Genomic DNA, 26,082 nt, shown 5'->3' on the forward strand with positions numbered 1-26,082 from the left:
GTAAGCGTAGCACGAAGATGATGTGGTTTCCCAGAGGGACTGGAACATTCCTGATTCTCTTCCAGAGTGCAGTCTGAGCAGAGCCCATGGCAGGGGCTGAGGTGGGGTGCTCTGGGCAGCCCTGGGGGCTGTCCCCTGTGCCAGTCCCTGCAGGATTGTCCCCTGCAGGGTGACACAGGCCAGGGCACTGTGCTGGGGCCGGGGATAGAGCTCAGCCTGAGTTCTGCTGCAGAAAGCCTGGGCTCCCTTTGCTGCTGCTCTGTTTGGAGCAGAGTTCATCTCTGTGCAGAGCATCCCAGAGCAGCAGAGCCAGCCCAGGCCTGTGAGAGCCCAGCACAGCCAGGCTCTGCTCTGCAAACACAGCCTGGGGATTTGCAGGCACAAATCACAGCTGCTGCTTCTGAGCTCATCCAGGAGCAAAGCCATGAAGGGCTTCTTCCACACAAATCTGCAGTTACGCTGATGTTTCTCCATTCTCTTGCTGGAGTCAGGGTTTGCTTTGACTGGGGCTTGCAGCAGCCAGGACAGCTCCTGAGCACTCCTGTCACCTCCTGTGGTGGCTGTGCCCTGCAAAGGGCCCCGAGTGGAGCAGCCCCTGCAGAAGGAGCATCCTTCATGGCTGAAGTGGAGATTTTCTCCTGTTTCTTTTAGAATAAACAGGAACAAAATGGAAGGAGCAAGGAAAACTGCCAGGAGAGGAGCAGGAGGAGCCAGGTGAAGCCTTGTTTGGAGAGAGCTCACGGGATGGGTGCCACAGAGAGCCACTGCCCACGGGCACTGCCAGGGGAAACCAAACCACTGTGGCAGGAGGAGAACACTCAGCCTTGGAGTCAGCTATTCATGAATGGTTTGGGTGGGAAGGACCCCAAATCCCCCCCAGTGTCCCCCTGCCATGGCAGGGTCACCTCCCACTGTCCCAGGGTCACCTCCCACTGTCCCAGGGACACCTCCCACTGTCCCAGGGACACCTCCCACTGTCCCAGGGTCACCTCCCACTGTCCCAGGGACACCTCCCCCTGTCCCAGGGTCACCTCCCACTGTCCCAGGGACACCTCCCACTGTCCCAGCTGCTCCAGCCCCAATGTCCAGCCTGGCCTTGGGCACTGCCAGGGATCCAGGGACAGCCCCAGCTGCTCTGGGAATTCTGTGCCAGGGGCTCCCCATTCCAGGAAGAATTTCTTCCTAATATCCAACCTAAACCCACCCTCCTTCAGCCAAAATTTCCCTCCAAAATCAGTAAAAATTCCCAAGCTGCAGGCACTGGTACTCTCCTCTCCACAGAGCAGAGCGAGGGCTCTGTGGATCCTGGAGAGAAATCTGTGGGAGAGACCCTGTGACACCAAACATCAGCTCCCCTGTGCACACCAGAGCTAAACACAGCTGTCCTTGCAGTGGGAGAGAAGAGCTGCTCTGCAAAGACCATTTCCAGTCTAGCAAGGCCAATCCAATGCAAAGCAAAAAGAGTTTCACCCAGTGCATCTCTACATAAGAGATGGACGCAAAAATATTGACTTGAAGGATTTGTTTGTTGTTTTAAGTGGTTTAAGCGGGCATTTAACAATAATAAAAGTAGAAACCATCATGCTCATCACAGAAATTGCCTCATGTTTTGTCGTGGAGGCATAAACTTAGCAGAAGGTTAAAGAGAAACAACAATGAATTCTTGTAGACCGAAGCAAAACATTTGTGTCCCAACCCTAGCAAGTCAAAAGTGATTTTGGGGCATGTTTGTATTTCTTGCACTGTTAATTGCTCATTAAACACCATCCATTCAGCCCTTCACTGCCTCTGCCACAGCAGGGAAAGCTGAGGTTCAGCCCTGCCCAGGAGTCTCATGGTTTCAGCAATTGTGTGTGTCCTGTAAATGGAATAACTGGAGTGTTCACAAGATCTGTGCTGGCCTTACCTCTAGAGACGATTATTTAAGAGAGCGCAGAGGGAGTAGGAGGACAAAACATGTGATGAACAATATGCTCTCATCTTCCTCTTGTTCCCTCTGATTTACATCTCCAGCATCAGAGCAGCCTGGAATGTTTAATGGAGATAATTGAATATCATTTGGAGACAAGATAGCTCTTTTTAGTAGTGGAGCAGATCCTGCCTAACAGCTGAGCTAGCAGCAGTAATTCAGCAGTGAGCTGAATTCTCTTCCAGGGGTGCAGGGAAAGCTCAGCACAGACTCTTCCGTGGTGGGAAGGAAAAGCAGTGGAAATCAATTGGTTTGGCCAAGGTGCTTAAATGTGATTAGAGGTGAAGAAAGTCTTGTGAAAACTGGTATTAGGGAGCAGTTAAGATTTATTCTGGTGCCTTAATTGGAGGACCAAGGAAGACAAGTGATTTGATTCTGCAGAAGTTGAGGATCAATGTTGTTTCAGCAGGTTTTATTGACTGGAAGATGAAATCTGATAAGGGCTGAAGATAAGGAAGGGAGCTCAGCTGTCCCCGTTGGTGCAGAGCAGAGCCCTGGCTGTGTTTGGGTCTGGTGGGACCCGAGCGAGGATTTCCTTGGGCAGACCCCAGTCTGTCCCAGTTCAGAGCCCAGTCTGTCCCAGTTCAGGTCCCAGTCTGTCCCAGTTCAGAGCCCAGTCTGTCCCAGTTCAGAGCCCACCATGTCCCAGTTCAGAGCCCAGTCTGTCCCAGTTCAGAGCCCAGCCTGTCCCAGTTCAGAGTCCAGCCTGTCCCAGTTCAGACCCCAGTCTGTCCCAGTTCAGAGCCCCCCATGTCCCACAGGAGCACAGTCCCAGCTGTTGTGCTGGTGTTGTCTGTCCCAGCACTGGCAGCAGGTGGATTTTGTCCCAGGTTCAGGTTGTATTTCCAGTGGATTTTGTCCCAGGTTCAGGTTGTATTTCCAGTGGATTTTGTCCCAGGTTCAGGTTGTATTTCCAGTGGATTTTGTCCCAGTTTCAGGTTGTATTTCCAGTGGATTTTGGCCCAGGTTCAGGTTGTATTTCCAGTGGATTTTGGCCCAGGTTCAGGTTGTATTTCCAGTGGATTTTGTCCCAGGTTCAGGTTGTATTTCCAGTGGATTTTGTCCCAGGTTCAGGTTGTATTTCCTGGTGGCTCCACAGGAGTTGAGGGAGCTGCTCTGGGCAACTTTCACAGCGCTGAAGGCAGCACTAACCAGGCTCTGCTTTTTTATTCTGTTAACACATATTTCATGTTTATATATTGATTCTATATAATGTTTTGGACTTTCAGGTTCACATTAGTGTCTCGTTAACTGCTGTCGGGCCACGGATGGGTTAAACACGTGAGCTGCTTTGGGATTAAAACTCGGCTTTTTCTCCCCAGCCTGCTGTCAATGTGAGCACCCCAAATGAAGCTGCGGATAGGGAGGTGTGAATAATTCCGAGTGTTATCTCTGAGGTCTGACTGGCGTGTGGGAGGAGATCTGAGCGTTCCCTCGGAGCTGAGGGATGATGATGAGGAATGGGAGCTGCGCTGGGATCCTGCAGGACAGGGCATCGCTTCCTCACAGCCCGCTCCATTGCTGGAAATTGGCACCGCAGCGGCTGATCTGAGATGGAGATTTGGGTTGTTCTTACCCTAAAAAGGCAGCGTTAGTTAATTAAGAGAGAAGCTCTTCCCTGCTGCTCTGGGTTAGTGTTGGTGCTCACGGGTCCCTCCCAAAGATACGGGGGATCGTGGAACGACTGGAATTTGGCAGGTCCTAAAACGACAGACTTTTTGTAATTAAATCTCATTTAAATGAGCACCTAAATGATCTTGTATTGTGGGATTACCCATTCCCGGTTTAGCATAACAATAACCGCCCATGTGCGTGTCACGGAGCCCGGGGATTGCGCAGAGCCGGGCGCGGATGATGATGATGATGATGCTCCGGGAAGTTGCCATGGCAACGGTGTGTTCTAATTGTGAGCCATTAGTAGCGACAAGAATTGGCTGGCTCCAATCACGGAGTTAATTAAATGCACGCTCGCTCGGCTCTGAGAGGAGTAAGGGAGAGAATGAGCAGGTCCCGGTGCTGGTCCCGGTGCCTGCCCGTGGTCCCGGTGCTGGTCCCGGTGCCGGTCCCGGTGCTGGTCCCGGAGCCTGCCCGTGCTCCCGGTGCTGGTCCCGAAGTCTGCCCGTGCTCCCGGTGCTGGTCCCGTTGCTGGTCCCGGTGCTGGTCCCGGTGCTGGTCCCGGTGCTGGTCCCGGTGCCGGTCCCGGTGCTGGTCCCGGAGCCTGCCCGTGCTCCCGGTGCTGGTCCCGTTGCTGGTCCCGGTGCCTGCCCGTGGTCCCGGTGCTGGTCCCGGTGCCGGTCCCGGTGCTGGTCCCGAAGCCTGCCCGTGCTCCCGGTGTTGATCCCGGTGCTGCTCCCGGTGCTGGTCCCGAAGCCTGCCCGTGTTCCCGGTGCTGATCCCGGTGCTGCTCCCGGTGCTGGTCCTGGTGCTGGTCCCGAAGCCTGCCCGTGTTCCCGGTGCTGGTCCCGGTGCTGATCCCGGTGCTGGTCCCGGTGCCTGCCCGTGTTCCCGGTGCTGATCCCGGTGCCTGCCCGTGTTCCCGGTGCTGATCCCGGTGCTGATCCCGGTGCTGATCCCGGTGCTGGTCCCGAAGCCTGCCCGTGCTCCCGGTGCTGATCCCGGTGCTGATCCTGGTGCTGGTCCCGGTGCCGCTCCCGGTACCTGCCCGTGCTCCCGGTGTCTCCCCGTGGGATGGGCGGTGAGGAGGGGTCAGGGCAGCCCCTTTGGAGCTGGGCAGTGCTGGGAGGGCACAGGAGCCCCGGCTGGGCAGGGACCGGGGCTGTCACGGTCCTGCTGTGGCACAAAGGGCATTTTCCCCCAGGGGGATGCTGCTGGCTGCTGGCAGAGCCAAGGGTGAGCTCTGGGGTTCATCGTTCTTGCAGGGACATCTGAGCAGCCTGTGTGGGGCTGGAGCTGCTGCCCACACCCCACGTCTGACCATTTTTTTTGTCGTTTTGTCGTTTAAATTGGTTTTCTTTCATACAAGGAATTATTTTCCTCGTGCCAGGGTTTAAGCTCCTAACGATGGCTGGTCAGGAACATCATCCTTCAGAAAATGAAATGGTTTTCATAGAATGGTTTCTCAGTTGAGAGGGACCTCAAATCCCCCCCAGTGCCCCCCAGCCATGGCAGGGACACCTCCCACTGTCCCAGGGACACCTCCCAGTGTCCCAGCTGCTCCAGCCCCAATGTCCAGCCTGGCCCTGGGCACTGCCAGGGATCCAGGGGCAGCCCCAGCTGCTCTGGGCATGCCAATAAATGAATAAATGAGTTACCCAGGTGTAAGAATAAATGAATTGCTGACTGCTCTGGGTACTTGGCTGCAGCCTTTAGTCCCCCAGCACGTTCCACACCCCGTACTCAGCACTGTGGTGGCACAGGACATGTCCAGCCATAACAAGGTTTATTCTAAGTAGCCAAAGCAATATGTAAATGCTCTGCTTTAACTAATAATTACATTATCATTTCAAAAGTCACTGAAAAAATGGCTTGCTGCATAGATGTATGTTTGTCAGTGCTTTTTATTGCCAGCACTCTACTCCAAAGGTGCTTAAAGAGAAGTAATAAGTGTAGGGTTATCCCTTCCCTCTCCCTGCACTGACACTGGCTTGCACTTCAAATTCCCCTGAAGGTCTCCAAGCAGAATTAGATCTTACTTTGTATGCAAATATATGGAATAGATTCTCAATATGGGCTGGGTGAAACTTCACTGACATTGAAAGATTGCAGCTGACTTTTTGGGATTTGTAGCTCTGGGGGAAGTGAAGTGACCACGGGCAGGGCTGGGGCCATCGGTCACTTCCTGGCCATCAGGTGGGCAGGGAATGTTTTGTGGGGTTGGTTTGAGGTCCTGCATGCTGGTTGAACATACTGGGAGGGAATACTGGGAATACTGGGTTGCCTCAGTGCAGAGGGCAGTGGTGGGGTCGCCCTCCCTGGCTCTGCTCTGGGTGCCGAGGCTGGGCTGAGCCAGAGGCTGATGATGGAGGTGATCTCCAGCCTCGGTGGTTCTGGGATTCAGCAGCCCCAGGGAAGGGCTGGGTGAGGCTGTGTCCCCTCAGGCAGGCAGGACAGGAGGGGACAGGATGCACATGAGGTACCTGCTGCCAGAAATAAACACCTGCAGTGGCCAGAGCAAGAGGAACCTGGCTGGGCTGTGTGAGATGAACCTGGCTGGGCTGTGTGAGAGGAACCTGGCTGGGCTGTGCAGGATGAACCTGGCTGGGCTGTGCAGGATGAACCTGGCTGGGCTGTGCAGGATGAACCTGGCTGGGCTGTGTGAGATGAACCTGGCTGGGCTGTGTGAGAGGAACCTGGCTGGGCTGTGTGAGAGGAACCTGGCTGGGCTGTGTGAGATGAACCTGGCTGGGCTGTGCAGGATGAACCTGGCTGGGCTCTGTGCAGGATGAACCTGGCTGGGCTGTGTGAGATGAACCTGGCTGGGCTGTGCAGGATGAACCTGGCTGGGCTGTGTGAGATGAACCTGGCTGGGCTCTGTGCAGGATGAACCTGGCTGGGCTGTGCAGGATGAACCTGGCTGGGCTGTGCAGGATGAACCTGGCTGGGCTGTGTGAGATGAACCTGGCTGGGCTGTGCAGGATGAACCTGGCTGGGCTGTGTGAGATGAACCTGGCTGGGCTGTGTGAGAGGAACCTGGCTGGGCTGTGCAGGATGAACCTGGCTGGGCTGTGTGAGATGAACCTGGCTGGGCTGTGCAGGGTGAACCTGGCTGGGCTGTGCAGGATGAACCTGGCTGGGCTGTGTGAGAGGAACCTGGCTGGGCTGTGTGAGATGAACCTGGCTGGGCTGTGCAGGATGAACCTGGCTGGGCTCTGTGCAGGATGAACCTGGCTGGGCTGTGCAGGATGAACCTGGCTGGGCTCTGTGAGATGAACCTGGCTGGGCTGTGTGAGATGAACCTGGCTGGGCTGTGTGAGATGAACCTGGCTGGGCTCTGTGAGATGAACCTGGCTGGGCTGTGTGAGATGAACCTGGCTGGGCTGTGTGAGATGAACCTGGCTGGGCTGTGTGAGATGAACCTGGCTGGGCTCTGTGCAGGATGAACCTGGCTGGGCTGTGCAGGATGAACCTGGCTGGGCTGTGCAGGATGAACCTGGCTGGGCTGTGCAGGATGAACCTGGCTGGGCTGTGTGAGATGAACCTGGCTGGGCTGTGTGAGAGGAACCTGGCTGGGCTGTGTGAGAGGAACCTGGCTGGGCTGTGTGAGATGAACCTGGCTGGGCTGTGTGAGATGAACCTGGCTGGGCTGTGCAGGATGAACCTGGCTGGGCTGTGCAGGATGAACCTGGCTGGGCTCTGTGCAGGATGAACCTGGCTGGGCTGTGTGAGATGAACCTGGCTGGGCTGTGTGAGATGAACCTGGCTGGGTTCTGTGCAGGATGAACCTGGCTGGGCTGTGTGAGATGAACCTGGCTGGGCTGTGTGAGATGAACCTGGCTGGGCTCTGTGCAGGATGAACCTGGCTGGGCTGTGCAGGATGAACCTGGCTGGGCTGTGTGAGATGAACCTGGCTGGGCTGTGTGAGATGAACCTGGCTGGGCTGTGTGAGATGAACCTGGCTGGGCTGTGTGAGATGAACCTGGCTGGGCTGTGTGCAGGATGAACCTGGCTGGGCTGTGTGAGAGGAACCTGGCTGGGCTCTGTGCAGGATGAACCTGGCTGGGCTGTGCAGGATGAACCTGGCTGGGCTGTGTGAGATGAACCTGGCTGGGTTCTGTGCAGGATGAACCTGGCTGGGCTGTGTGAGATGAACCTGGCTGGGCTGTGTGCAGGATGAACCTGGCTGGGCTGTGCAGGATGAACCTGGCTGGGCTGTGTGAGATGAACCTGGCTGGGCTGTGTGAGATGAACCTGGCTGGGCTGTGCAGGATGAACCTGGCTGGGCTGTGTGCAGGATGAACCTGGCTGGGCTGTGTGAGAGGAACCTGGCTGGGCTCTGTGAGAGGAACCTGGCTGGGCTGTGTGAGATGAACCTGGCTGGGCTGTGTGAGATGAACCTGGCTGGGCTGTGCAGGATGAACCTGGCTGGGCTGTGTGAGATGAACCTGGCTGGGCTCTGTGAGATGAACCTGGCTGGGCTGTGCAGGATGAACCTGGCTGGGTTCTGTGCAGGAGGAACCTGGCTGGGCTCTGTGAGATGAACCTGGCTGGGCTGTGTGAGATGAACCTGGCTGGGCTGGGCAGGATGAACCTGGCTGGGCTGTGTGAGATGAACCTGGCTGGGCTGTGTGAGATGAACCTGGCTGGGCTGTGTGAGATGAACCTGGCTGGGCTGTGCAGGATGAACCTGGCTGGGCTGTGTGAGATGAACCTGGCTGGGCTCTGTGCAGGAGGAACCTGGCTGGGCTCTGTGAGATGAACCTGGCTGGGCTGTGTGAGATGAACCTGGCTGGGCTGGGCAGGATGAACCTGGCTGGGCTGTGTGAGATGAACCTGGCTGGGCTGTGTGAGATGAACCTGGCTGGGCTGTGTGAGATGAACCTGGCTGGGCTCTGTGCAGGATGAACCTGGCTGGGCTGTGTGAGATGAACCTGGCTGGGCTGTGTGAGATGAACCTGGCTGGGCTGTGCAGGATGAACCTGGCTGGGCTGTGTGAGATGAACCTGGCTGGGTTCTGTGCAGGATGAACCTGGCTGGGCTCTGTGCAGAGAACACCCCCGGGGTGCTGGGGACACAGTGACTGCCCAGGGGCTGTGTGGTTGGGCTGCTCTCCCTGCAGGGTCTCAGCTGCACCGATCCAGAGTGGGAGCAAGCTGCAGGGTCAGAGCTGGCTGCTCCCTGAACATCTGGCACCCAGCTGTGCACAGCTTTGTTCTCCTGAGAAGGCCAGAGGGTTTCATTTTGGACAGGGGAAGGTTTGGGGTGAGTTTGGTGTGTTGGGAGATCAAGGATGTTCACTTGCTGAAGCAAGTGGAGGCAAAGAGAATTTATTAACTGTAGTGTCTCAGAAAAAGAGCAGTTTGATCTCAGGGAAAGCCTTCCAAGTGGGCCAGACTGGCTGGATATAAATCAAACTCTCATGTGGCTGGATCAGGGGAGGCAGAGCTGGAGTGAAAGGACAGAAAAAGAGTTGAAGCTTGCTCTGTAAGCAAGCTGAACCTTCTGTGGGGATCTGTGCTCTCATCAGGGGCACGGCCTGGGCTGGAATTCCTGGCTTTTCATGCTGGCAGGACTGCAGCTGGACAGTCAGGAGAGCCCGAGTGCGCTGGGCACTCGATTACAGCTCGGTTTGAACCCCAGTCAGAGCAGGAGAAACCCTGTCCTGGGGCTGCCTTGTGCTGCTGGCCTGGGCCAGTCCCTCTTGTAAGGCTGGCTGAAGGCTTGACTTGTTCCTTTTGCTTTGTTTTCTCAGGATTAGATTGCTGTGTGTGATTGGGAACTCTTAACGGTGCTTGCATTTATTCTGGATGATGGATTTAATTTTGCAAGACCTGAATACCTTCAGTGAGGGGGCTGCTCGCTGTCCTAACGTGTGGCTGTGTGATTTACTGGGCACTAAAACAGAACTGCAACCCCCAGACTGTTAAAGAGCCAGGGGGGCATTTGTGCCTCCCCTCTACAGGAGGAATCATTCTGGCAGTATTTTCCAGGGCTGTCAAGGCAAAGCTGCAGCTCCCCGAGTTCCCATTGCCATGACAACCTGGGCACATCCAGAGCTGCTCCAGGAGCTGCTGTGCCTGGGAGGAGAGAGCTGGAGCCTGGCCAGGAGCCCCAGCTGCCCACCCTGGGGTTCCTGGGGGCTCTGAGCCCAGCTGAGAGCCCCAGGGGCTTCCAGGAGCTGCTGCTGCTGCTGGGTGTCCACCCTGCTGTTCCCTGGGGGATGAGTCCCTGTGCTCTGAGGTGTTTCCTTGCCTTTCCCCGGGCTCTGTGGCTCCGTGCAGAGGGTGGCAGAGCAATGTGGGCTCCTCTCTGTGGATCCCTGCAGCTTCCAGCAGTGGGTTTGGAATATCAGCTCCCTCCCAGTGCCCCCACCCTGCCCTCTGCAGTGGGAAGCCATTCCCTCGTCCTGCCACTGCCTGTTCTTCCCCAAGCTTTGGGTTTTTTCACTCCAGGGAAAGGCTCCTCCTGTGTGGGAGCACAGAGGAACCTAAAAGTTACTGTGGGTTTTCCAAGGAAACCCAAACATCCCTCCAGGTTCTCCTGTCTAGAGAACTCAATGCCAGCACCTCCTTTGCTCTGATGGAGACTGCTTGGAAGAACATTTAGTTCCTGATCAGAGAGGTTTACCTGAACACATGACCAGCATGAGGTTAAGCACCTGAAGTTGTTTTTTTAAAAAATACCTTTTTCTTCTTTGGGATTTTCTGGCAATTTCTTAGCTCTGTGTATCCTGGCTGGCTGCAGAGTGAAATTCCAGAACTCTGTGTGGTTTCTCAGTGTGCCAGGTTCTTCAGAAGTGATTCCTCACAGGACCATTCCTGAAGGCATTGCCAGGTGCCCATCTGTGTGTTTACTTACACACACATTAACTGCAGCTTGGCTTGTCTCTTTATAATCTTCCACTGATATTCCTCGTGCTCCTTCCTCCATCTCAGGTAAATGGAATTGGCTTGCAATGGTTTGAGCTGAGTTTATTTTCTGTTCTGGGGTGCTTTAATAATTGAAGGGAAGTTGTGGGAGAGCTCTGCCTGCTGCTCACTGTGAGCTGTTTGCTGGGGAAGGGGGGTGTGGGGGGAGGCTCCATCCTCCAAAGCAATATTTGATCCTGGGAATGTTTCTGGGAAGTTCAGGGCCCAGCCAGGACATTCTGCTGTGCTGGGTGGCCATGCTTGGGCTGATGGAATTCTCTAGAAGCTTCCACAGCTCCTCTTAAAACTGAGGATGGGGATTTTGGCATTTGCAGATGTTTGTGATGGCAGGGCTTGGAAAATCCTGGTGTGGTGGGGACATCGTGTGTCCCTGGGGACATCCCAGTGCCACCATCCTGCAGAGACACAGCCCTGGGGTCCCACTTTATTTTCCTCAAAATCTCATACTGAGGGTTGCAGGGTTGGTTTTTTCTCCTTTTACATTGAATTATTCAATAGTTGAAGTGAGTAAAATTAAAGATTTCTAGACTGGTGACGTTTGGAATATAAGAAGGATAGCAAAATCTGTTTCATTTGAACTCTAATCTCTGGTCATGTATAAAATGAATAAAATGCAGTAAGTGTGGAGAAATATGATTTACAACAGCAGCCAGAGTCTGGCTCTGAATACCCGAAAATGCCAGGATTGTGTGTCAGTCAATTTAGCAGTGCAGTGGTGAGGGGGAGCTATGAAATGAAGGCTTTCTCTTTTTTTCCTTTCCCTTTTTTTTTTTGGCTTTTCTTTTTCGGTTTTTTTTTTTGTTTTTTGGAAGAAGTGACAGGTGAAGAATTATTCCTAGCTCAAAAAAGCCAAGTGCTCAGCCTGTGAGAGAGGGAAAAGCCATTATTTTAATAATAGAGGTTGAGGATATACATTACTCCTGCTGCACTTTGTGTTTGTCTCCTTTAGTGATGTGTAACTTTATTTCAGAGCCATGATCACAAACAGGAGTGCCAAGCAAGAGATGGCAGGCAGTTCTGAGGATTGATAATGGGGTTTCTGCAGCTCTTCCCTCTGCTGTGCCTGGAACCTCTGATCACCCCCAGAGCCTTGGGTGACCCAGCAGCAGGGCCAGGAGGGCTCTGGGGAGCACCCAGGGCTGGGACCCCACAAATTCACCCACTGCAGATTGTGTCCATCACCTGGGGACACGCAGGGGACAAAGGGAAGAGGAGCCAGGAGAGGGACGAGAAGCTGCTCTGGGCCTGGGCTGTCACCAGCCCTGCTGGCAGGGACGGGGCAGGAGGGGCACATCCTCCCCCTGGGCAGCACAGGGATCACAGCCCTCCCTGGATCCAGGGATCCACAGGGATCCACGGGGATCCACAGGGATCACAGCCCTCCCTGGATCCACAGGGATCCACGGGGATCCAGGGATCCACAGGGCTCTACAGGGATCCAGGGATCCACAGGGATCCACGGGGATCCACAGGGATCACAGCCCTCCCTGGGTCCATGGGGATCCACAGGGATCACAGCCCTCCCTGGGTCCATGGGGATCCACAGGGATCACAGCCCTCCCTGGGTCCAGAGGGATCCAGAGGGATCCACAGGATCCACAGGGATCACAGCCCTCCCTGGATCCAGGGATCCACAGGGCTCTACAGGGATCCACAGGGATCCACAGGATCCACAGGGATCACAGCCCTCCCTGGGTCCAGGGATCCACGGGGATCCACGGGGATCCACGGGGATCACAGCCCACCCTGGGTCCATGGGGATCCACAGGGATCCACAGGGATCACAGCCCACCCTGGGTCCAGGGCTCTACAGGGATCCACAGGGCTCTACAGGGATCCACGGGGATCCACAGGGATCCACAGGGATCACAGCCCACCCTGGGTCCATGGGGATCCACAGGGATCCAGGGATCCACGGGGATCCACAGGGATCCACAGTATCCACAGGGATCACAGCCCACCCTGGGTCCATGGGGATCCGCAGGGATCCAGAGGGATCCAGAGGGATCCACAGGGCTCCACACGATCCACAGGGATCCACGGGGCTCCACAGGGCTCCACACGATCCACAGGATCCACAAGGCTCCACAGGATCCACAGGGATCCACAGGATCCCCACGGCTCCACAGGGATCCACAGAGCTCCCCAGGGATCCCCACGGCTCCCCAGGATCCCCACGGCTCCCCAGGATCCCCACGGCTCCCCAGGATCCCCAGGGATCTACAGGACTCCACAGGATCCCCAGGATGCCCAGGATCCCCGCCCTGCAGGGAGGGCAGGCTGCAGAGCTCCGTGGCAGGGATGAGCCCCCAGGGAGGCAGAGCTGCTCCTGCTCGGTGCTGGGGATGCCCTGAGCTGGCTCCAAACCCCCTCTCCTCGCAGGGCTCTGCCTCAGTTCCTCTCCCAGCCATCAGATGCTGTTTGAGAGCACCACTTGCTTTCCCATTGCTGCTCTGTCCAATTATCTGGCTAATTTAATTTCCTTCCAGATAAGCTGTTAGAGTTTCTCTTGCAGGGACAAAATTCCTCCTCTTCTGCATCTGCATCAGAACCCTCAGAGCAAGTGCTTCAGCATTCGCTATTTTGAATTATCACAGCAGTTATAGATATAACCCATAAACGTTTATTTTGGGTGCATGCAAATTTCTTGCATAAGGAAGTTCCTAATATAAGGGAACAAGCTGTATAAAATATTTAGCTGGAATAACTGAGATATTTAAAATACAGACATTCAACTCTCCTCCACATGTTTGCCTGTGAACCACAAGCTGGAAATCTCGATGTGCTGGCTGCTCTTGGGACGTGAAGATGAACGGTGGCTCTGACACGGGGACATCAGGAGGAGCAGTTTTACCATGCAGGCACTGGGAATTGGGAATTTGTCCTTTCAGTCCCGTTCCCTGGTGCTGGCTGCTGTTCCTTGTGGCCTCTGCAGCTGTGACTCTCTGGGAATGTGACTGAGTTTGCCTTTTGATGCTGAGCCTCCTGCTGTGAGGAACACGCTGGGCCATGATCCCTCTCAGCATTCCTGCCTGTGGAACACTGCCACTGGGGCTGTGCCGTGATCCTGCCCTCAGCAGGCCTGGCTTTTACATGCTTCTATTCGAGGAATTCTCATTTTGTTGGCATAAATTGGGTATTGGGCAGGAATTATTCCCTGGCAGGGTGAGCAGGGGCTGGGATGGAATTCCCAGAGCAGCTGGGGCTGTCCCTGGATCCCTGGCAGTGCCCAGGGCCAGGCTGGACATTGGGAGCACCTGGGACAGGGGGAGGTGTCCCTGGGACAGGGGGAGGTGTCCCTGGGACAGGGGGAGGTGTCCCTGGGGACAGTGGGGGTGACCCTGGGACAGTGGGGGTGACCCTGGGACAGGGGGAGGTGACCCTGGGGACACTGGGAGGTGACCCTGGGACACTGGGGGTGACCCTGGGACAGTGGGGGTGACCCTGGGACAGGGGGAGGTGACCCTGGGACAGTGGGAGGTGACCCTGGGACAGTGGGAGGTGTCCCTGCCATGTCAGGGGAGCACTGGGGGGGGCTCTGAGGTCCCTCCCAGCCCAGCCCTGGGGTTCTGTCCCAGTCTGGTCCCAGTCTGGGGTTCTGGGATCTGCAGCCCATTCCCAGGAGCAGAGGGGCTCTTTGGGCACGCTGGCACTGCCAGGCTGCACGACAGGCAAGCCCTGAAGGGACATTTTCTGACACTAAAATCCCATCCCACCCCTCAGTGTCACCTTTGCTATAACTGCCAAGCACAGAATTTACAGTTCAGTGGTGGGGCTGATGCCCTGCCATCCCACATTCATCCCAAAAGGCTCTCTGTGCCTGCCCTGCTGTTTCTGCTGTCACAGCCTCCCCCAGCACAGCTCCTGTGACTTGTTCCTGGGTGCAGTTTGTTTGTGGACCTTGGCAGTGTACATCTGAGCATCTTCATCCCCACAGGGCTGCTGTTCCCTGCCTCGGGGTGGCCTCTGAGGGATGGCCCTCAGCAGAGGAAGGTGCCTGTGTTCCCGGGGCACAGGGGCACAGGGGGGAATCTGGGAATTCCCTGCAGTCATTTCATCATCATCAGTCGGGAACTGGGGCTGGGCAGGGCCTGAAGGGTTCCTGATTGTGGGGCAGGAGCTGCAGGGCTCCTGGCTGGCTCTGCTCCTGCTGCCCTGGGCAGCCCGGGGAGGATGGAGCTGTCGGAGCCTGCATCCCCAGCTGCTCTGGGGCATGGCCAGGGGGGTTTGGGCTCTCAGGGGGGCTGCAGGGCTCCTGAAGGAGGGAGGAGCACCCTCAGCCCCCCCTGGACACCGAAATGTCCCAGGCCACCTTGGCACTCGGGTCCTTCCCCCTCCCGTGTCCGTGCAAACGCACAGAGCAGGGAAAGCTAATTTTAATTTTTATTAAAAAATGTTTCTCCTTCTTATGTTTGCACAACATAATGTAGAGAATGAGATAGAATCTTGAGATGACCTGGAAAAGCCTTCTGGGAGATTTATAAACCATCTACTTCATCTGTAAGAACATTTGTTTTAATTCCCATATAAAAGTGAGATAAATTGGCTTGTAATAGCACGAGTCCAAAAATATCTCAAGTTACCACTTTATTTCCATATTGCAACATAACACAATTCAGTGCATAATTAGAAAGCTGAATTAGAAAAGAGGAGCAGTTGCTCCTGATTAGAGTGAAGGCAAAGCTGTAGCCTGCAAAAAAGGATTACTGACTCCTAAAGGGACTTTTCAAAGCTCTGAGTTGTTATATAAACTGTAAGTTCAGTTCTTCTGGCCCAGCAGCTGGAAATCTCTCCTGGGCTGGCAGAGACAGAGGCCTGGTCCTGCAGTGCTTCCCAGAGAAATCACAGTGGGTGCAAAATCAGCCACTGATAAATTTTGTTCTATAAAAATTGCCCGTTATTAGATGTGTGTATTCCAGACCAGTCCAATTTTCTCTCAAGGTTTTGAGGGCAATTTTTGTGATTTGCATGAATAAAGCAAGAATCTGGAAAACATAAAAATCTAAAATTCAAATGGAAATCACTTATGTAAAAGAAGTGATAAAATCTAGGTGCTTTTGCATGTGAATGATGTCCTCAGGGTTGGGTTTTCTCCAGCGCTTGCTTCAAAGTCCCTGCATTTGCAAGGCAGTGTGTGAAGTTAGAATTTGTCAGAAGTCAGAGTCTGCTTGAGAGAGGAGATGTGAGTGAGGGAGACCCTTCAGAGTGACTTTGTCCTTCTGTCACAGCAGATGTGGCTTCAAACCCTCCAGGGGAGTGGCCTGGGACACCAACACCAGAAGGGTTTTGGAAAGCCTGGGTTTCCTCTGGCAGCACTTCCAGTCATGGAATTGGGTCGGGAGGGACCCCAAATCCCCCCCAGTGCCCCCCAGCCATGGCAGGGACACCCCCACTGTCCCAGGGACACCCCCACTGTCCCAGGGTCACCTCCCCCTGTCCCAGGGTCACCTCCCACTGCCCCAGGGTCACCTCCCACTGTCCCAGCTGCTCCAGCCCCAGTGTCCAGCCTGGCCTTGGGCACTGCCAGGGATCCAGGGGCAGCCCCAGCTGCTCTGGGCACCTGTGCCAGGGCTCTCCACCCTGCCAGGGAACAATTCCTGCCCAAATCCCACCCAGCCCTTTCCTCTGGCACTGGGAGCCATTCCCTGGCTCCTGCCAATGCTCTCTCTCCAGTTTCTGGTAGCTCCTCCAGGCCCTGCAAAGCCACAGCTGGGTCACCCCAGAGCCTTCTCCCCTCCAGGCTGAATGAGCTCGCTCCCAGTTCTCATTCATGGCAAGTTCAAGCATCTCTCACTAAATCTGCATCTTAATTTCTTAATTTAATCTCAGGTTTGGGAGCTTCTGGGTTCAGCAGCCAGCTGTAAAAGGCACGCAGGAGTTATTAGAGTCCCATTGTCAGTTAAATCTGATCCTTTGTACTTTAAGTCTCCCATTTGCATTCATCTAAAATGCTTCCCGAGAATTTATCAGAAGGAGTGAAATAAGAAATGAAATAGTTTCACGTAAACTGCATTTTTATGTCTGACTGGTAAAACCACAAAGCAGAGATAAAACACATAAAACTGAGGCTCTGCATAATAAGCATATCTATTAGTTTCCCTTATCTTCCCCTGCTCCCATTTGTCATGAGAAGCTTTGTGTGTCACTCATCCCTCCTTGTTCTACAAACGCTCTTTTCTCCCCTGCCTTTTATCTCCCATCAGCATTTGCAGGGTGGGAGCTGTGCTGAGGTGCTGCCGAAGACCCCTTGGATTAAATAATCATTTCACCTTCAACCCCTTTCCTGCAGGAAAAAGCAAACTGGGTTCCTGGTCTGCTGTGCTGGGACAGCCTTCACAGCACCCAGGATGAGGGGAGAGATGGATCCGGAGCTGCCCGGGGTGACGGGGACAGGAGGGGACAGGAGAGGACAGGAGGGGACAGGAGGGGACAGGAGAGGACAGGAAGGCTCAGGAGGGGACAGGAAGGCTCAGGACAGGACAGGAGGGGACAGGAGGGCTCAGGACAGGACAGGAGAGGACAGGAAGGCTCAGGAGGGGACAGGAGGGGACAGGAGGGCTGAGGAGGGCTCAGGAGGGCAGGGATCCAGAGCAGTTCTGGGCACCTGGGCACAGGAGCTGCTGCTGTGCCTGGGGAGGGTCTCAGGCACTGGTGCAGTGCCCAGGACCCCCAGAGCTGGCTCTGGGACACTCTGCAGGGTGTGAGGATCCCCAGAGCTCTGTCCAGGGTGTGAGGATCCCCAGAGCTCTGTACAGGGTGTGAGGATGCCCAGAGCTCTGTACAGGGTGTGAGGATGCCCAGAGCTGGCTCTGGGACACTGTACAGGGTGTGAGGATCCCCAGAGCTCTGTACAGGGTGTGAGGATGCCCAGAGCTGGCTCTGGAGCTCTGTGCAGGGTGTGAGGATCCCCAGATCTGGCTCTGGAGCTCTGTACAGGGTGTGAGGATGCCCAGAGCTCTGTACAGGATGTGAGGATGCCCAGAGGTCTCTACAGGGTGTGAGGATGCCCAGAGCTCTGTGCAGGGTGTGAGGATGCCCAGAGCTCTGTCCAGGGTATGAGGATGCCCAGAGCTCTGTGCAGGGTGTGAGGATGCCCAGATCTGGCTCTCAGGCTCTGTCCAGGGTGTGAGGATCCCCAGAGCTCTGTCCAGGGTGTGAGGATGCCCAGAGCTCTGTCCAGGGTGTGAGGATGCCCAGAGCTCTGTACAGGGTGTGAGGATCCCAGAGCTGGCTCTGGGACACCACAAGGGCCAGGCTGGAAACACTGCTGTTCTCCCAGTGTTCTCCCCCCAGAAGTTCAGCCTGCTGAGCACTGAATGGGAGGAGGAGAGGAAACAGCGTTCTGAACAGCCACCCTCAGTGTGTGACGCTTCTCCCATCTCTGGATTTCCTGTATATTCAATTTCTGAAGAGGATCTGCAGAGATGCTGCTGCTGCCTCTTCAGCTGCCTCACACCTGGACTGTGCTGTCTCTGTGCCTTTTAATTGTGCTGGATCCTCTCAAGTCGTCAGAATTGTTCTGGTTTATCCGTTACGTGCGTCCTCTGAAAAGACAGTTTAGAAAAAAGGAGGTAAAAAAGGCTTTTCTACCCCTGAATGTTTGCAGAGTACATTTTTAATCCCTGTGGTTTCTTTGAATACTCATCTCAGTACCTGTTCTCTGAGTTGGAGATATTTTTTCACAGTAATGAGCGCAGCTGAGCGTCACGAGCACAGAAATCCTTGTGTACCCTCTGCAAAGTTATTTCAGTGAATTGTAGAGAATTACAGTACAGTAAAAGCAAAAAAATCCCACCTTCCTCAATGTTTTTAAAAGTCAGAAATTTCTCCTAACCTGTGTTATTAGAGCATCTCTTCTATAACTTACAGCTCAGCTAAACCCTGATTTATATCAGAATTATTTCAGTCCAGATCTGATGTGCACTGTAAATAAATGAGCCAAAGCTGTGCCATAACTCGCTGTGGGAACTGTGTTAAGGCCACTGAAAGTCCCCAGCAGTGAGGCTGTTGTGGATCAGGCAGGGGATTTGTGTGGGACATCACGGTGGCTGCAGTGCAAAGGTCTCAGCTCCCACATCTTCATTGCAAACTGGTTAAAAATGGGTGTGAAATGGGGGGTGAGTGTGTGTGAGTGTGTGTGAGTGTGTGTGAGTGTGTGTGAGTGTGTGCAGTGCTGCAGCCTGGCCTGGCCTGGTGTGTAACACACAGAAACTGCTTTAAAATGACTTTACACCGGGTATTTATGTGTGAACTGCTGCAGCCTGGCCTGGCCTGGTGTGTAACACACAGAAACTGCTTTAAAATGACTTTACACTGGGTATTTATGTGTGAACTGCTGCAGCCTGGCCAGACCTGCTCAGCCTGGTTTTAACCATGAAGATTGGTTAAAAACCTGTTTACTCTGGGTATTTGTGTGTGAGCTGCTGCAGCCTGGCCAGGCCCGTGGTGTGTAACACCTGCAAAACGGTGAAAAATCAGTGTAAAATGGGTGTTGGTGTGTGCAGTGCTGCAGCCTGGCCTGGCATGGTGTGTGACTCATGCAAAGTGGTGAAAAATCAGTGTAAAATGGGTGTTGGTGTGTAACACACACAGACTGTTGATAACACCCCTCCAGCGGGTGTTGCTGTGTTACAGACTGTTGATAACACCCCTCCAGCGGGTGTTGGTGTGTTACAGACTGTTGATATCACCCCTCCAGCGGGTGTTGGTGTGTTACACACACACAGACTGTTGATAACACCCCTCCAGTGGGTGTTGGTGTGTTACAGACTGTTGATATCACCCCTCCAGCGGGTGTTGGTGTGTTACACACACACAGACTGTTGATAACACCCCTCCAGCGGGTGTTGGTGTGTTACACACACACAGACAGGTTGATATCACCCCTCCAGCGGGTGTTGGTGTGTTACAGACTGTTGATAACACCCCTCCAGCGGGTGTTGGTGTGTAACACACACAGACTGTTGATAACACCCCTCCAGCGGGTGTTGGTGTGTTACACACACACAGACTGTTGATAACACCCCTCCAGTGGGTGTTGGTGTGTTACAGACTGTTGATAACACCCCTCCAGTGGGTGTTGGTGTGTAACACACACAGACAGGTTCATATCACCCCTCCAGCGGGTGTTGGTGTGTTACACACGCAGACTGTTGATATCACCCCTCCAGTGGGTGTTGGTGTGTAACACAGACTATTGATATCACCCCTCCAGCGGGTGTTGGTGTGTAACAGACTGTTGATAACACCCCTCCAGTGGGTGTTGGTGTGTTACAGACTGTTGATAACACCCCTCCAGTGGGTGTTGGTGTGTTACAGACTGTTGATAACACCCCTCCAGTGGGTGTTGGTGTGTTACAGACTGTTGATAACACCCCTCCAGCGGGTGTTGGTGTGTTACAGACTGTTGATAACACCCCTCCAGCGGGTGTTGGTGTGTTACAGACTGTTGATAACACCCCTCCAGCGGGTGTTGGTGTGTTACACACACAGACTGTTGATATCACCCCTCCAGCGGGTGTTGGTGTGTTACAGACTGTTGATAACACCCCTCCAGCGGGTGTTGCTGTGTTACACACACACAGACTGTTGATAACACCCCTCCAGCGGGTGTTGGTGTGTAACACACACAGACAGGTTGATATCACCTGTCCAGGTGTGTCACACACACAGACAGGTTGATATCACCCCTCCAGTGGGTGTTGGTGTGTTACAGACTGTTGATAACACCCCTCCAGCGGGTGTTGGTGTGTAACACACACACAGACTGTTGATAACACCCCTCCAGCGGGTGTTGGTGTGTTACACACACACAGACTGTTGATATCACCTGTCCAGGTGTGTTACACACACACAGACTGTTGATAACACCCCTCCAGCGGGTGTTGGTGTGTAACACACACAGACTGTTGATAACACCCCTCCAGCGGGTGTTGGTGTGTAACACACACAGACAGGTTGATATCACCTGTCCAGGTGTGTTACACACACAGACTGTTGATATCACCCCTCCAGTGGGTGTTGCTGTGTTACAGACTGTTGATAACACCCCTCCAGCGGGTGTTGCTGTGTTACAGACTGTTGATAACACCCCTCCAGTGGGTGTTGGTGTGTGCAGAGCAGTGCCGTGAGTGTAACCCCTCTCTGTCCCCCACAGCTCTACATCCAAACCACCACGCTCACCATCTCCATGAACCTGAGCGCGTCGGTGGCGCTGGGGATGCTCTACATGCCCAAGGTTTACATCATCATCTTCCACCCCGAGCTCAACGTGCAGAAGCGCAAGCGCAGCTTCAAGGCCGTGGTGACGGCGGCCACCATGTCCTCGCGCCTGTCCCACAAGCCCAGCGACCGCCCCAACGGCGAGGCCAAGACCGAGCTCTGCGAGAACGTGGATCCCAACAGTGAGTACGGGGCTCTGCGCACCCCGGCCTTCCCCTGCTTGCGCTGCTCCACCGCGGGCTTTGCGGCTCTGGGCTGTTTTTTAGAGCTGGCCGTTTGTGGCTCTGGTTTTTGAGCCGTGCCGCTTGGCGGCGGCTCCTCGGGAGGTGTTTGGGAGCTGGGAGTGCCTCGTGCTGCCCCTGCTGTCCCTCCGTGGGTGAGGGATCAGAGCATCCCTGGGCACCGAGCCCTGCAGCCGTGTCCAGCTCCCTGGGCCAGCACCAAACTCAGCGAGAACTCTGCTAACCCAGCTTTCATCCTCATTCTCGCAGTCTTGCTTTGCAAAAGTCTCACGGTCCCTGAAGATTCCCATTTAGGGATTTTATCTGGTCTTAATGCAAATCTTGCCACCGATTTAAAGGGAAAATAGATGGCAAAGACACTTCTAGTTTCCTTAATGTGCATAGCAGAGGATAGCACAGCACGAAATTACAGACTGAGGCCATCAAATTTGATTTGCATTTGAATCTGGAGGGAGCTGAGGAAGGAGACAGCTGCACAACTCCGCAGCACGCTGCAAAGCTTTGGGCACGTCTGCAGTTTGAGTGCAAAAGCAGATTTGAGTGTGGAGCCCTCTCCCTGCCCGTGCTCCGTTTGCTGCTGGGTCCCTGCCACGTCTGGTCCCCTCGGTGCCGCTGCAATTCCTGCCCGGAGCAGCAGCTCTGCTGTCACAGCAGGGTGGGATCAGCAGATCCCTGGCACAGCACTTTCCTCCCCCTGCTCACTCCTGCAGGGTCTCCCTGGATGGTGCAGGTGTACACGGAACATTCCAGCTGCAAACACTGAAGGGATGCTGGGGAGCTGGGCAGGGCTCTGGCGTGGGGAGGAGATGTTTCTCCAGGCTCAGAGCTGTACTGGGCCAGCTGCCTTGGACAGAGCAGGGGAAACAAACCCAATTCCTGCCCTGGCTCCTCTGCCGAGGCAAACTTCAGCAAGGAAAAGAGAATTTGAAATCCAGCTGGGCCAGGGCAGGGGAATGCGTTGCTGGGGCACCTCACTAATAATTAATCACTGTTTGGATCAACTAAGCTGAAATTAGTTTCTCCTCCACAAAAGCCAAAATCTAAGAATGCCATGCTGAAATTTGAACCAGAGAAAACCAGCCAAGCTGTGATGCTGCAGTGTTCCCTGTGGGACATCCCAGCCCAGGGTCCCCTCCTGCTCTCATCCTCCTGAGCCACATCTTACTGCTGGTTTCAGACTTCTGAGAATATTTTCCCCTCCCACCACAGCCAGATTTTTCTTTGAGAAGGAAATCTGTCTACTAAAAATAAATACTGCCCACCTGGCCCCCGTGTTTCTGGTCAAACACCCCATTTTCAGTCCAGGGCTGCAGGCCAGAATATGTTTTTGAGAGGCACAAGGGGCAGAGGCCCCTGGCTCGCCCAGATGTGCCATTTTTGCCTTGAACCATCACTGAGTGGGATTTTAAAGCTCATAAATGTGTTTGTTAGGAAATGTGCAATCTCCGAGTTTCTGGTTTATAAACTTTTACTTCTTTTTTATCACTTGTGAAAGATGTATTTTTTAAAAACATTTTCATTATTTATATAGAATTCCATCTGTTCATAGTCTCAGCTGCACCAGCACCACTCATTCATTCCCCAGGTCTGTGTGTTCATAACAATTATTAGAAAATCAAATGAAATAAACTTCTGCTGTACTTAAAAATTTTGGGGTACATCAGTCACAGTGTAAGTGCTGCAGTTACTGTCCTATAGCATTGATCAGGTTATTGATCAGCCCCCTGCTCAGGTGGTGTTCATGAATGTGTATAAAAGTCATTCACTGAACACCTGAACTCAGTTTCTTTTTTTAAAGTTTGAATAACCTGTTCAAAAAGGTTGTTTACAGTTCCATTTTTAGGTGGAAAAAAATGGAAGTTGTATTAGCAAGCTTAAAAAAAAGTCATAACATCCAAGAAAAACTCCTCCAAGTTAATTTCAGTGAAATTTTGAGTATGGTGTCCATACATAAAAATGGGTTTGATGTTTTTATAGCAATTTCACTTTAAAAATATTTTATACCGTGAATAGGGAAATTCCCAGAGTTTTACCAATCAGAAAATAGGAAATGTGAATTACAAATTGCCCTGGATGCATCAATCCTTGGAGCAATTTTAAAAAACATCTCAAATATCTTTGAAAAGAGAAGCAAAGGATGTTTTGTCAGGATTTCTTTGTGAAATTGGCTTTGCTCCCCTCAGCTGGCCCCGGTGCCTGTGGGGCAGGGGCTGCCTGGTGCCCCAGGGCTTGGGGCAGGATTTGGTCCTTGGAGCCTCTCGGGGCTCTGGAGCTCAGGGGCAGGAGCAGGGGATTCCTGGAGAGCATCAAAAGAGGCTCTGCAAGTACAGTGGGGGTTTCCAGTTTGATTTTCTGTTGTGTCTCACGGGGCTGCTGCTGTTGCCTGCTCAGCTGCTGGGGCTGCCTTTGCTGTTGGAAAGCCATGAGTGTTGCTGTGTCCCCAGAGCCAGGGAGCACCAGCACGGGATCCATGCACCTCCAAACACTGGAAATTCAGGGACTGAGCCCAGATTCATGGCCTGTCCTGCTCACAGGCCACAGTCAAAGCACAGGCAGAATGTGGGTGGTTTTACAGAGAAATAGCTTTGAAAAAATCTCCAAGTTTTGGCAGATCTTTAAAGGAAAAGAGCAGCTGGGGCTGCTCCATGATCCCTGGCAGTGCCCAAGGCCAGGCTGGACATTGGGAGCACCTGGGACAGTGGGAGGTGACCCTGGGACAGGGGGAGGTGACCCTGGGACATTGGGAGCACCTGGGACAGTGGGAGGTGACCCTGGGACAGGGGGAGGTGACCCTGGGGACAGTGGGAGGTGTCCCTGGGACAGTGGGGGTGACCCTGGGGACAGTGGGAGGTGTCCCTGGGACAGTGGGAGGTGTCCCTGGGACAGTGGGAGGTGACCCTGGGGACAGTGGGAGGTGACCCTGGGACAGTGGGAGGTGTCCCTGCCATGGCTGGGGGACACTGGGGGGGATTTGGGGTCCCTTCCAGCACAGACCCTTCTGTGGCAGTGAGGATGTGCAGGTCAGGCTGAAGGTCTGTGAGCTCCCCGAGTGGGATCCCAGGAGCAGGGAACAGCCACTGCACACAACTCTGGGAATCTGCTGGAATTCAGGCTCAGAAAAAAGTGTGCAGAGCACTTGGGAGAGGGGTTTGGAGTGAGTCCAAAAGGAGCCAGTGAGTGACACGAGAGGAGAATCACATGAAATGATCTCCCAGCTGTCGGGGAACGGGACTCAGCACGTTACACATTTCCTTGGGATCGCTGGGAAAGGAGAAGTTTCACAAGCTGAGCTCCCCAGCCACACCGTGGGAGGGCTTTCATGCTGAATGGGATATATTAAGGCCAAGCCTTCCAATCCATTTAGGAAAACTCTCTTAATCATTCCTGTTTGCCATCTGGCGTGTGCCTGCTGTCACTCACAGCACGGCTTTCCCCGCTGGTGCTCCTCTGGGATCAGCAGGATTTGGTGCACAGCAGCCCTGGGGTGGCTTTGTTGTGCTCTTGTGTGTCTCTGGTTGAATTTCTCTCTGTTTGGGAAGATTTCTCCAGTTCCTGCTGCAGGAGCAGTGTCAGACTGGGAGAGAAACGCCTGAACCTCCAACCCCTACTTAACTTATGTTGAGATTTGCGTGTAGTTACTCCTTCCACCTCCCTGGAAAACACTAAAATGGCTGTTGGTGATGCCAGGGAACCTGTGAGTGACTCTGTGGCTGAGGAGGGACAGGGGGGTCTGAAACTGCAGCCAAAATATCCCAGAGTCGCTTCAGGGGAGAGGAAGGGAAACCTGATGGGCCAGGGCTGCTCTCCTGTGAGCAGCTGCTGCGGGGTTTGGAGGTTCCTGAGCATCCTGAGCATCCTGAGCATCCTGAGCATCCTGAGCTGGCCCGTTTGGTGCTCCCAGCCCTGCTCTCCTGTGCTGCTCTGGTGTTTGGGGGGTTCCTGAACATCCTGAGCATCCTGAGCATCCTGAGCTGGCCTGTTTGGTGCTCCCAGCCCTGCTCTCCTGTGAGCAGCTGCTCTGGTGTTTGGAGCTCCCTGAACTCCCTGAGCATCCTGAGCTGGCCTGTTTGGTGCTCCCAGCCCTGCTCTCCTGTGCTGCTCTGGTGTTTGGAGGTTCCTGAACTCCCTGAGCATCCTGAGCTGGCCTGTTTGGTGCTCCCAGCCCTGCTCTCCTGTGCTGCTCTGGTGTTTGGAGGTTCCTGAACTCCCTGAGCATCCTGAGCTGGCCTGTTTGGTGCTCCCAGCCCTGCTCTCCTGTGCTGCTCTGGTGTTTGGAGGTTCCTGAGCATCCTGAGCATCCTGAGCTGGCCTGTTTGGTGCTCCCAGCCCTGCTCTCCTGTGCTGCTGCCCCCAGCTCTGCAGTGCCCCTCTGAGCAGGGTGAAGGGCAGGAGCTCACGGCAGGGCAGGCTGGGGATGTTCCTCTGCCCACACCTGTCCTACATTCAATGTATTTACTTTCCCTGTAGACTCTATACCACCAGTAAGAAAGAGTGTTCAAAAGTCTGTTACTTGGTACACTCTTCCACCTACTGTATAGCTTTTGCCTGCTTTCCAAAAAGGTAAGGAAAACCGAGCTTTTATTATTTCATTCTCAAATGATGGTGATGATGATGATTATGACTCTTTATTATATGTATAATTATATGAGAAATGTTCGTTAGTGCAGCTGTGTTAAGACAAATATCTAACTTAAAAATTGTTCACAAAATTGTTACCAAAAGCTGCCTTGGGAGGGTTTTCCTGGGAAAGGGGAGACCCCTGATGTGGGCAGCTCCAGTCCCTGTGCTGGAATCCTGCAGCACCAGCTCTGAGAGCTCTCCTGCTTCCCAGCCCCGGAGCTGGCTCCTGCTAAAGCCTTTGGGGATGGAGATATTTGTTTAAAAAGGAGCAGATGAATGATCACGAGTTAATTCTGGCCTCCAGACAATCGGGGCAGCAAAGAGAGAACTCTGGCCACAGTGGGATCACCCCTCCCTGCTCCAAAACCAGAAATGGCTCCATAAAGTTGGGAAAGCTGTTTTTCCCCTGGGCAGTGCAGTGACCACTGACCTGCTGGAACCACGAGTGAACAATTTTTGAGAGCTGGCTTTTCTTCCCTGTTGT

The 26,082-nt window shown here is 54.0% G+C and overlaps 1 protein-coding gene across 3 annotated transcripts in view; it reads left to right on the forward strand.

Annotated features, from left to right (window-relative positions):
- GRM7 (glutamate metabotropic receptor 7) overlaps nt 1-26,082 on the forward strand; it is a 236,553-nt gene that overhangs the window by 184,931 nt on the left and 25,540 nt on the right. Inside the window, exons 9-10 of one of the 3 annotated variants that reach the window (XM_058844700.1) lie at nt 20,672-20,918; nt 25,446-25,538. In XM_058844700.1, the coding sequence (XP_058700683.1) occupies nt 20,672-20,918; nt 25,446-25,516 (318 nt within the window). In that variant the 3' untranslated portion in view covers nt 25,517-25,538. Of the gene's footprint in view, nt 1-20,671; nt 20,919-25,445; nt 25,539-26,082 lie in introns of those variants that run through there. The other 2 variants (XM_058844701.1, XM_058844702.1) reach the window with 2 other exon arrangements.

This window comes from Poecile atricapillus, chromosome 9, assembly GCF_030490865.1.
Source record: "Poecile atricapillus isolate bPoeAtr1 chromosome 9, bPoeAtr1.hap1, whole genome shotgun sequence".
Taxonomy (NCBI): Eukaryota; Metazoa; Chordata; class Aves; order Passeriformes; family Paridae; genus Poecile; species Poecile atricapillus.